This window comes from Patella vulgata, chromosome 6, assembly GCF_932274485.2.
Source record: "Patella vulgata chromosome 6, xgPatVulg1.2, whole genome shotgun sequence".
Taxonomy (NCBI): Eukaryota; Metazoa; Mollusca; class Gastropoda; family Patellidae; genus Patella; species Patella vulgata.
This window is the reverse complement of record NC_065884.2, coordinates 69,780,006-69,792,826: the sequence shown is the minus strand read 5'-3', so window position 1 is coordinate 69,792,826 and position 12,821 is coordinate 69,780,006. Positions and strand designations below refer to the sequence as shown.

The 12,821-nt window shown below is 39.2% G+C and overlaps 1 protein-coding gene across 1 annotated transcript; it reads right to left on the bottom strand.

Moving 5' to 3' along the window:
- Window positions 1-352: 352 nt before the first annotated feature.
- Window positions 353-12,531, bottom strand: LOC126824653 (beta-1,3-glucan-binding protein). Its single transcript, XM_050553949.2, has 12 exons — window positions 12,425-12,531; window positions 10,571-10,654; window positions 9,664-9,783; window positions 9,134-9,255; window positions 8,852-8,926; window positions 7,691-7,757; window positions 6,803-6,976; window positions 5,446-5,526; window positions 3,397-3,514; window positions 2,835-2,906; window positions 1,027-1,156; window positions 353-556 (listed from the first exon to the last, which is right to left on the bottom strand). Exons 3-12 carry the CDS (start codon window positions 9,773-9,775, stop codon window positions 353-355), a joined length of 1,155 nt encoding a protein of 384 aa, XP_050409906.1. The 5' UTR covers window positions 9,776-9,783; window positions 10,571-10,654; window positions 12,425-12,531.
- Window positions 12,532-12,821: the final 290 nt, after the last annotated feature.

Below are 12,821 nucleotides of genomic sequence, written 5' to 3'. Positions count from 1 at the left end.
TTTCGATATACACGTTTCACCCGCACAACAAGACACCTGCCCTTCACTCTGAACCGCTGGACGGACTAGCAAACAATTGCAACGTACCCCCTCGCCCATATCACCCACCCCACTTTTGCAAATACTATAAACAGTATTGTTATGTGGGATTGAAAAGCTAATTTTAAGCCATCAATATTCTCGGTTTATATAAAATGAGCCGCAACAGTAAAAATATATAGATATTAGCCACAAACTCGTTGCGGAGAGGGGAGGTCTATAGGCTTCCGTCTTTTCTCCGGTCTAGTTTCTGTGAATAAATATTGTTTACAAAAAAAAAGCTAATGATCTAAGTTTATTCTCTACAGTATTATTACAAATGTCTAAATTCCACATAGTCGATAACCAAAGCTGTATCTTCCCCCTTCCAGGTTGGCAACCAGTTTTGTCTGTTTGACCAGAATTCCCCCAGAGGATCTTTAGCATCATTCCTCCACGGTTTAGGATAAGCATATAAATCTTTATCAGGAAATATACCAGCAGTTCCACCCACGGCATTGTTCAATATCAAGAACATCTTAAATAAAAGAAATACATTGGAATTATAAAGTAGAACCTTGTGAAAAATGAATATACTAAAATAAACAGGCCTTCGCTTGTGTTGCTCCTACTGCTGTTGTTGGTAGTGATGCTGATATTACTGGTTACACGGTGAGTATTACACTGGCTAGCTAATCAGAAGATCTTTTTTTTTTTTTTTTGCTATATTCAATTATGGTTTCCCATTGGCAGTTGCGCCTGACAATAGTAATTTGTGTGACATTCTCGATATAATTTGAACTTTAAGAGCAAGAACGGTCAGCTATGTATCTAATCTCGCATAAAATTTCTTTAATTGATATAGATTTTGATGCTGATAATATTATAGAGGCAATAATACTAGTCGAAAATCAACTGGTGGAGATGACGCTACTGGTATTGTGATAATCAACTGATGGGGATGATGAAGATGAAGATACTGGTGTTATAATTGTTAATTATGCTTACCGGATCATCGAATGGTGCAATCTTTGAACCATGGGCATATATATTTGGTCCATGGAAGCCATATTTTTCAAAGATGGTGGTACCACTAGGTACGTCGAGTCTGTTCATTACTTGGTTATCAACGTACAAACTTTAAAGAATAAAATTGTATCTATGTATAACATATATGATAAGAATATTTTTTTCGAGGGGTTAAGAATAGAGTATGCAAGCCCCGAGTTCACAAAGCATTCTCAGACTTAAGTTAAAAATTTACTCAATTTTCAATCACTGCTGGTGAGAAATATCTTAGATCCAGAAACAGTAAGCTTTGTACATAGTATCTCAGTGATGTATTTGATACATTCAGGGGCGGATTGGGCCATCGGGCGGGCCGGTCGGGCAACAAATGAAAAAAATAATTGTGTCCAATTTGTCTAAAAAAAACCTTTTTTTACTGAACATTATATGGGCGGGGGGGGGGGGGGTATTGGACCGGCCATGGAGCAATGATGATCATGTTGTGTGTGGCCGGTGGCTGGGCTGGTATAATAGACTTTCTGGGCGGGGTGTGCTGGGTGTGGGCCGGAATTCGGAATCCTGCATAATATGACGATATGATAATTTCACAGGTTGATGGTTGTAAATTACTTGCAGGTCGGGGTTTTGGCCTAAATTAATCGATTTATGAGATATATTATTTGACAGAGATTATAATCAGATATTCCACCAAATCGCATATTTGGGGTCAGTAAAAGGGGCCGCTCCGACACGGGAGCCCGGACCGGTTCCCGGCCCCAATCCGCCCCTGGATACATTAAAACAACAACAAGAGCTATAGTTTAGTTAAAATAAGGCGAACAATTTTGAGTAAATTCTTAACTTAAGTCTGTTCAGTACCTGGGGCCTGTTTCACGAAATTTTAACTAAGATAAAATCCAAATTTTAGTAGATATTTCAATTTTGATTGGCTAAGAACTAAAATCAATCTAATATTATCCAATCAAATTACATAAATTTGGATTTTATCTTAGTTAAAAGTTCGTGAAACAGGCCCCAGGTTATCTACTACAAAGTGTAAAACAATATAAATGAATATACTAAAATATTTAATTCTACAAAATTATTTACATATTACCGCGTATCCGTATCTAAAGGAGATGGTCGTTTTTGGCCTAGACTAGGGTTGTTTTGTATGTCGCTCGCGGCTACAGCCATGTGCGGTGTGGCCCCCTCCCCTGTCAGTGTTGCAGGACAGAGGGCCTGGAAAGGGGCAACATATAGGGTAACTGCCAAGGGTTATTTTACTTGCACGATAATGTGTAGACAGGGCCTCGGGTTATTGTCCCATTCGAACGACTAAACATTATCCCTTGCCAACCCATTTGTCCTGCACAAATGACAAGCGGGGTTGGGGTGGGGGCAGGCCCAATGGAGATCAGTATCCAAGTATATAGAAACCTGTCAGTATCTCACACTAGAAGGCTAATTAAACATACATTATGCAAGAGCTAAATCTGCCTACTGCGGGTCTTTCAATGTTTATTGGATTACGTTCCGATTTGCTGTTCGACTTTCATTCATAATTAAATCAAAAATGGATAATCGAGACTATGTTTTTTATCCTACCGACTTTAGTAATGATGATCGAGGCTAGCCCCAATATTCAATCGCTCAAATCTCGGTTCATAGTAGATCAATTTGACTGAAATTTTCAGCAAATTCCCTTTCCATTATCTAGTTTTTAACTATTATAGTTAGAACTACCAACTCGTTATCTACCCCCCCCCCCCGATAATGTATCTTTAAGTGCTAAACGAAATACTTACATCAGATGATCCGTGTTCCATTCCAATCTCCATGTATGGAAATCTTGATGATAATCGCCCTGATCCATTCGCCTGTATAAGACAGTAATTTTGAAAACAAACCATTTTATTCAATGGGTCGTAGGTTCGGTTACTACTTATCTCGATAAATAGCTAATAAACCCGCCTGTATTCGATTTAATATCGACAAACAGAGATAGTGAGAAATAGGGTTTAACGTCCACTCGACACAAACTAGGTCATTTCGGGACTAACATATGGTTCAGTTCTATTTCAATAATTTGCTTGCGCGTAGGAGTCTTTAGCAGTGGTAGGAAACCGGAGGACCCGGAGAAAACCCACGAGGTTGAACAGGCGACCCTAGTAATTGCCACGTCTCAAAGACAGACCTAATGATACCATTCGATCACCCAACACCCCTAACAAGCGCTAACCATTTGGTATATCCAACACCCCACTCTCGACAAATAGCTAATAATCCTCGACATGGTACCTTATAAGAACGTAACCCTGTGCTTGCTAAAATATATAGTTCGATTATTCACAATATTTAAAAGTATACCTCTCTGCTGGTAAAGGGTGTGACTGTGCTCGGGGTCCGAAATGGAAATTAGATGTGATTCTGTTCGCACCGGCATTTTTACAATGGGATCCAGTTTTACATCTGAAGAATTCGTTACCTGTATCGTAGAAGAAGGTGGAAGACGTTCATTCGTGGGTCATTTCGTTTTCAGCTTCTGATAAATTATTTTAATGTTACGTTCTGCTGTTTAAATATGACAATATAGAAAGACGACCCTTTCCCTTGTTAAATGCAAAGAACATACAGGATTTGATGCACATCCCTATTACAGTGTAGCCTTTACAGCAAGGCAACATTGGTACAGGTATTCGTGATGCGTAATCCTTATTGATGGGTAAATACAATGTTATTCAAAATGCTTAGCACACTGAGTAAAAGATCTTTTCAAGTATTGTATACTATTCAAAAAAAGTAGGGGATATTTGATTTTGGGGGCATAATACTAAAGTATGCAAATGACTACGAAAAAAGTCACTATAGAACCTAACAGAAGAAACATTTCCAGTTACATGTGACCCCCAAACGCACCAATAGCTACCGCATGGAATGCAGGTGATGCTTGGGATCATCATGGGGGTCCAACCCAAGATTTGCACGACTCTGACTTTGAATGTTACAGTCATTGTGGCATTGAATTCCAGGGTGGAAACATCAGTTTAATTGTTTTAGTGACCAGAAAACAAATTTTGATATGCGTCGGCTTACCCAAAATGAAAGGTTACGTGCCCTTGGCATGCTACAGATCGGCACAACACAGGCGGTTGTGGCGCGGACGATGAATGTTTCTCAGTCTGTCATAAGCAGGCTATGGTCCAGATACCGTGATACACAATCTGTACAGGACAGACCACGCTCAGGTCGACCAAGGGCGGCAACTCAAGCCCAGGATCGATTTATCCGTACCTTGGCCTTGAGAAATCGTGTCATCACAGCAAATCAGATCAGCGCTCGTCTTCAAACAGACACTGGTGTGAGAGTGAGTGGCCAGACGATTCGGAATCGACTGCATAGGGGTCACCTTCGCGCCCGACGTCCTCGCGTGATCCCTTGTTTGAGAGATCATCACATTCAGGCAAGACGTCGTTGGTGTAGGGATCGTCAACACTGGGATAATCGACGCTGGAGCAATGTGATGTTTTCAGATGAGTCAAGGTTCACTGTTGATTTTTTGGACAGACGTAGGAGGGTGTGGCGTCGTCGAAACGAGCGCTTCCAAGACGTTAACGTCATCAGACATGATCGATTTGGGGGTGGTTCTGTTATGGTGTGGGGAGGCATCACTGTTGGTGGAAGAACGGCTTTACATGTTGTTGCAGGGCGTGTTACAGGCCAGTACTACCGGGACAACATCTTGGCAGTCCATGTTGTGCCGTTCGCACGACGTCATGGCCGCCGTTTCATCTTCCAGGATGACAACGCAAGATGTCACAGGGCCAGGATCGTTACAGGTTACCTCCAACAACAGAACATCACCACATTACCTTGGCCAGCACTGAGTCCCGACCTCTCCCCCATCGAGCATGTCTGGGACATGCTTGGACAGAGGTTACGTCAACGTCAACAACGTCCTGCCAATGTCCAAGAACTTGCTGCTGCGTTGCAACAGGAATGGGACAATCTGGACCAAAATGACCTTAGACGTCTCATTAGGAGTATGCCACGTCGGATCAATGCTTGTTTGGCAAACAGAGGAGGATTTACCCGTTACTGACTTGGTTGTGATGCTGTGGTAACTTTGCTGTTTGACCCCGGGTATCATTTTACCCTTATAATGGTCAGTCTGTGCCTTACTTAGTCTAACGATCATTTGGAATAAATCGATGAATGTGAACTTCATTTCATTTTGTCATTTGTTTCTTCGTCAGTTTCATTAGGTGACTTTAATAACACTTAAAAATCAAATATCCCCTACTTTTTTTGAATAGTATACTTTCTCTGGGTCTTCACCCACATCTCTCTCTCTCTCTCTCTCTTTCTATCTCTCTCTCTCTCTCTGATAAGATAATCATGAACCAAAACAATAATTACTTGTTGCTTCCATTAAATCGACTTCAGCCCAGGAAACGGAGCTACCTCCATAGGAACTATGAGTTGGTAACGTCCACATAGCTTAAAAACACAAGTGAGGATTAATATTAATAGCTTTAGGATACATGGTAACAACTCACGGTTGTAGGTGGTTGATGCTACTTCTGTCACTGATTCTGCGAAAATGGAGAGAATGCCCGAAACGTTCTGTATATTTTGTTCCTGAACGATAGAGAACCGTCCTTCACTAACCATTATTAACCGGGACATTTTCCTCGTGATTTTCCAACAAGGTTTCCCCTTGTCAGTGGTACATGAAGGACGGCCTGAGATGGAACCACGTCTAGTAGTTGGGTTGGGGAGTAAAACCGTGTAAACATGGGTAAACAGCTGTCCGTGTAAAATGTAAAAGTTTCCTCATAGCACACTGCATGGTAAATATCCGTTTTCATGTGCCACGATCATGCCAAAATCAGGCCTATATATAGTTAGTGTAATATGGAGACGACTAAACAAATTTGGATAGAATTGAATTACCCGATGCATTATGGGAGATTAGATAAAGAGCTCTTAGTTCTCACTATAAAAGTTAAAAACTAGATAATGTAAAGGTAATTTGCTGAAAATTTCAGTCAAATTGATCCACTATGAACCGATGTTTTAGAGATTGAATTTTCGGTCTAGCCTCGATCATCATTACTAAAGTCGGTAGGATAAAAAACATAGTCTCGATTTTCCACTTCATGATTTAATTATGAATGGAAGTCGAACAGCAAATCGGAACCTAATCCAATAAACATCGCAGGCTAGCGAAGCCATAGAGAGTTGATTATGGTCTGGATAAGTTAATTAATGTCTAATTAATAGTTTAGATAACATTTCAGGCCTAAAGAAAGGCCTGCAATAGGCAGATGTAGCTCTTGGACAATGTTTAACCGATGTACAGACTCAAAGAGAATAGACAAATACATATTGCTGTACGTAATATATGCTTTAGCTCCTAATTTAGTTCTGGGAGCCACGTTGGCTAAGTGGGAACGTTGGTGGCTCGCTAGCCTGGAGGTCGCGTGTTCGATCCCTGCATTGGCCGAGAAAGTTCATTTGGATTTCCGACGTACAGCTGGTTTCCACTTGTCTATACATTGGGATGCACGTAAAACGTTCCCTTGGCAGTTGGAATTCGATATAAGAGTAGGCCATAGTGCCGCTGTCCGGGCAAATTTTTCCTCATAGCACACTGTATGGCGTATTCCCGTCTTCATTAGCCTAGCCGGAGCAGAATAGTAGGACGTTAAACCCCATTTCATTTCATTTCGTTTTGTTTCGATTCCTGGCAATGCTTAAAACAAACGCTTACCTGGCCACAGCCAGTCACCTCGAGGCATTTTTGCACGAATTTCCAAAACGCCAAATTTATAAGAAACTAAACTCTCTAAACGTCCGGACATAATAGGTGGCAGCAGTTGTCCCATCTTCTTAGCATCTCTATAGCAACCATTATAACCCTTATTTGTGCAAATTCCAAACACCTCTTAAAAAAATTTACAAAATAATATATAGAATGTAATTCAAAATATTGCAACATTCACAAAATGGCGGGAAATAAAAGGGAATTCCAGTTTTTGATGGGTCGCCGAAAAACAGGACTGTGTAAATGTGGAGAAATAGCTTAATGACCTTGACTGAAAATTTCAGCTAAATATTATGTAACTAAAGCTAGCTTCCCACTATCACGATTCGTGATACGATTGAAATCGCCAATCCTGTCGTAAAGCATCGCACGACAGCGAGAACCTAGAATTAATGCAGCAGAAAGTCAAATTACTGAAAATGATCTCCAAAGCGTTCTATAGGAGTCACTTTAGCAGTGGCTTTTTCATCTTCTTCAAATTCCGAGGGGGGGGGGGGGTTGGTTTAAAACGTCATTGAGTCAAGTGGCGTGGTTTCAATTCCCCTTTTGTACCTGTCCAACCTCCGGTTATCTCATACTGCTAAAGGTCCTTATTATTTAAATAATTGAACCACGTGTAAGTCCGGAAATTACCTAGTTTTTGTCGAGTGGACGCTAAACTCCTCTGCTCACACCCTCACTTTGAATTCTAATGCTAAGGATTCTTTTACCCGTCAGCGTGTGTGTGTGTGCTGAGAGCCTAGCTTGAAAAAGGTTTGAAGCTTCTTCTCGACACCAACAAGATGTGTCTGTAGCGTCGAAGAATAATATATTTAATTCAACTATGTAACATACTTTTAAGATCCATAACACCATTGTGTAGCTGTTGTTCCGTGAAGGCTGGATGATCGACGGTAAGAGTCTAAAATTAAGTTTTATCAAATTGATAAACTGACAAATATATAACAAGAGTTGCAGTTACAACATACTCAATATTTTTAGTGATTGCAATAAAATACTGACCACCTTATACAACTTACAAAAAAACCTAAATGGTATAACCTGGCCAAAATATAAATTGATTGAATTTAATCTAAGTGTGGTAATATATTGAAACAATACGAGTGGCGCAATGTCTTAAGCTCGAGTCCATTAAACGACTTAAAATACAGACATTCGTACGTGCTTTGCAATGAAATACGCCACGTGGGTCAAAATTTCAACTAGTATAAATAATGTACGCTTGACACATTGCCCGTACCATTATAATGATACGCCAACATCAAATGATAACGTCACATTTGTATTTTATTGGTATTAATCTCATATATTCAAAAATTTCAAAATACCAGAACTTTAAAGTAGCTTTTAATTTTGAGAGTGAGTCGCCAGGGGACCTGGTGGTATTATACAGGCACCTGGTGGTACGAGTCGTTAGGAGACTAATGTACAGGTAACTGGTGTTATGAGTCGCCAGGAGACTAATGTACAGGTAACTGGTGTTATGGGTTGCAAGGAGACTAATATACAGGTAACTGGTGTTATGGGTTGCCAGGAGACTAATATACAGGTAACTGGCGTTAATTAGCCCGTCACATTATAAACTCTCGGAATACCGAGTTTACCCTAATTCTGAGTATTAATCGACCCTATTGTCAAGGACAAATCTCGAGGAACAGAAACATCAATGGTTTAAACTTTCCGTATGTTAAATTGAACCAATTTGTACATAATCAGTATTACTGGTGTTAATCGCCACTACCCTGGTAATTTTGCAGCTCGGGAAGACTGGTTTTACACAGACTAAGTCTGTTCTCAAATTCCATTCAGTTCCCAAACGTGAAAGGCGGTCAGTTCAATTCAGTTTTAAGTATTGATAACAACCGTATTTATATTTTCCATACTTTGAAGGACACTAAATTCAATTTGGATCATTAATAGCACCTGTTTTATTTAAGCCGTGATTCTTATTGAGCTAATTCTACGAGAAAAGTTGAAGTAAACGGAATACTTTACCGGTCTAAGATAAAGATGTCCATTCTTAACATAAACATTGTTTTTGTCGTTCGTGTAGATCTGGAATTCGTTATGCTAAAATACAATAATTATGGTTAATGATTAATGCGTTGGTTAAATGTTTTATACGTGTGTAGATCTGGAATTCGTTATGCTAAAATATAATAATTAATGGTTAATGTTTATAACATAGGTTGAGGTTGATTCCATTATTCTAAAGACAGGCATTCAAATTTAATATATTTAACGAAATGGAGTTTAAATGAACTAATGTTATCTTACCCAGTCTCCTGTTGCTGAAACTTCAATTCTCCAGTGTTTTGTGTCTACATGGTTTTCATTAAAGTCATCTCTAAATATTACAGCACCTCTGGTTCGTCTACCAGGTAGGCTTGGCAGTGGATCTTAAATTAACCCAGAAAGCAGAGTTAGCAGATGCTTAATCAATCATAGCTAAACACATCCGTGTCTTATAGTTAGAGGTGAATTGTTCTATATTACGAAATGTCATTCGGTTTGAGGAATGCGCCTTCTCACAAAAGGATCCTGTCAAGAGCTACTGAAGAATAATAATCTAACAGAAAACCTTTTAGTTTGTAATTGAACCGCCTCATTTACAAAAGCTACTAACTGACCACGTTTTAGTACCTTGATTCCATAAAGAACCTTGTCAAAAGCTACTAAACAATAATATTCTAACTGAAAACCCTTAAGATTGCAAATGAACCCTCTCGGTAACCCAACTTTTACAAAAGCTACTAACTGACAACGTTTTATGATTCCATAGGCTAAGGTGGGTTTATGTTAGTTACCTTTAATCCATGTATAGGGTGTATTTGTGTGTGTGGCACCATTCATTACTACGGACGCCCAGTACATTATTCTAGTCGATGTCTGATGTTCATCAATTCGGGCTCTCCACATACCATCGGCTGTGAAGAATGATAACAGAAGAACATTGCAACGTAATAATATACAAACGAATGAACAACTGTGTATCCTCTAATAATAATTATTATTTTTTTTAAATTTTAATAATAATAATAATAATAATTAATTAATTTATATAGCGCCGACAATTATTCAACACAGCGAGCTGCTCTTGGGCGCTTTACTTTACAAGTACAACTAATATAAAATTACAACAATCACAACAAAATAATCCATAAAAAATAGACATAAACAAAACACAAATGAAATGAAATGAAATGGAGTTTAACGTCCTACTGTTCTGCTCCTAACCTGGGCTAATGAAGACGGACATAAAGGACATTATTTAATACACACGGTAGAGTCTGAATGTGATCGAAGGGTTCTGCGAGGTTTATTGGTGTTGAGGAGGTCTCTAATAGTAAGTGCAGGAGGACCGCACTACACGTAAAACAAAAATCTACACGATAAACCTGCGGACCAAACAGAAAATAGACATTGCACCAAATAAACAAATATCAAATCAAGTGAATATCGAGGTGAAGAATCGTCATTTAGAGCAGAATATGTAATAATAATATGTAAGTCCAAACTACAAAACATTGAATTTCATTATAATTTGTGACTCAATAACCTGGACGACAAAGGTTCAATCCAGGTGTTAGCCGAGATGTTCCTCAAGATTCGTCAGTGTGGTTTCCTATCGGTAATTACGTAGAACATATAGCATGTCCAGGCGATCAGATGGGAGGATAAACCTGTTTTTTTTAGAGATCAAAATCTAGTTACCTCCTTTAACAGCATTATTGGTAAAAATGATATCTTTAAATCCCGACTGATGACTGAAAGTAACTTTACTTATTCCAGGTTCATCTAAATAAATAAAAAAAGATAAACATACTTTATTTATACCAGGTTTATCTAAATGAAAATATAAACATACTTTATTTATACCAGATTCGTCTAAATCAAAATAAAACAATATATTATTCCGGGTCCTCCGGTTTCCTCCCACTGCTAAAGACCCCTACGCGCAAGCGAATTATTCAAATAAAATTAAACCATATGTTAGTCCCGAAATGACCTGGTTTGTGTCGAGTGGACGTTAAACCCCATTTCTCTCTCTCTCACAATATATTATTATGTATAAATACATATACCTTGTCGTAAACATATATATTAATATGCGAATTTCTAACATAAGCTAGGCCATAGTGCCGCTGCCCGGGGTAAATTTCCCTCACAGCGTACTGCATGGCGTATGCCCGTCTTCATTAGCCTAGTAGGAGCAGACCAGGAGGACGTTAAACACTATTCCATTTCGTTTCATTTCTAACACAAGCTTTGTTGAGAGAAAGAGAGAGAGGGAGAGCGAGAGAGAGGGAGAGCGGGAGAGATATGGGGTTTAACGTCCACTCGACACAAACCAGGTCATTTCGGGCCGAGGTTGGACAGGCGACCCTACAACCGGGGAATCGAAACCACGCCAGTTGACTCAATGACAGACCTTATGATACAGCGCGCAGGTGAAGCTTTGTTGAACTATTTAAGTGGCATTTGTAGTCTTCTAAAAAGAAAGGTAGCCGTGTTGACTCAGTAAGATTTTAGATGACTAACGAGGAGGTTTCGCTGTCAGTGTTGGCCACAGAAGTTCCCCGGGAGTTTTCAGACGTCGTTCCTGCTTTTCAGTGGTGTAGGACAAAGGGGCTGAAAACTGAGGCCCCGTGTACACACCGGCGTGACAGTTGTAATTCGATATGAGTTACCCGTTGCGGAGATGTCCAAGCAAATTACCCACGTTTGCCCAGATTGGAGATTGGACAGGCGAGCATAGTCCTTGAGCATACAAGCGGTGAGTGGAAACCACACCACTAGGGTCCATGATAGACCGTATGAACTAACGCTAACGCGTTAAACCATTTGACAGCCCGACCCCTGTTTAAAATGAGAGGGGGGTTTAAAGAGAGAGAGAAGGGTTTAAAGAGAGAGAAGGGCGAAGCTTACTATATCCATCAAAAAGTTCACAAATACAGAAATTGAAATCTCGATAAATATTTCAGATTTTTATAAAATAAAGTGGACTAGTATGTTGTTTTACTGTCTCGTATAAAGTACTTGGTACTTGCAAGGTTATTGGACAATCTATCATCGATGACTCCAATATTAAGTAAATTTTAAAAACGTTTTGCGATTGTTGCAGTTAATGTAGAAATGAATAATCGATAACAATGACAGTCAGGGCAGGTGTATAATTGTATCGTGGATAGCTAGGCTCAAAGTGAAGTAATTTGAAATTTGAAACATATTTCCATTTCATTATCTATATTTAAACTATTATTATTGCGACAACTGTCAGCTCTTTATCTAATGTTACCTGATGTCTCTTTAAGTATCCGTATACGTGAATGACAATGTGTACATGGATCGCAGTTGCAACCAAACGACTAGGCAAGAGAAGGTCGAACTGGAGATCGGACGCTAGTGCTTCTAGACCTACTCCGGTATTTGAAACCGATACATTGCAGAAACACGTGGTCAACCCTATTTAAACTAAAATGAAATCACCGAACGAACATAAGAATTCTAATTATGTTTTTGTTCTGTTACGGTAGCTAAGATATAAATAATAAATAGTCTATTAACCTGTTAAAGTAAATTCTCCATATCCGTCATGTGGAATATAAGTTGGCTTGGGCCGGTAATCGCCAACCACAAGAGTAAGAAACACACAGGTTAGAAGTAGTTCTGTATTCATGTTTGAGCAGCTATGATATATCTAAGAAAATAGATAAGTTTTATATGGGTTATTTGGCCTTCAAAAGATAAGATTTTGATCTACATGTTACGATTTTTATTGATAATTGTTCAAGATGCATAGGTAAAGGCTCACGCTACCCAATGCACAACCTTCGTTTGGCCTCAAATGTTATTTAAATCATTACTACGACATGTATTCACATGTTAAGATCCTAATCAACTCTCTAGTGCATCGGATGGTGTTGATTTTCTACGGATTTAAAAACGACTGCCTGGTAAAATA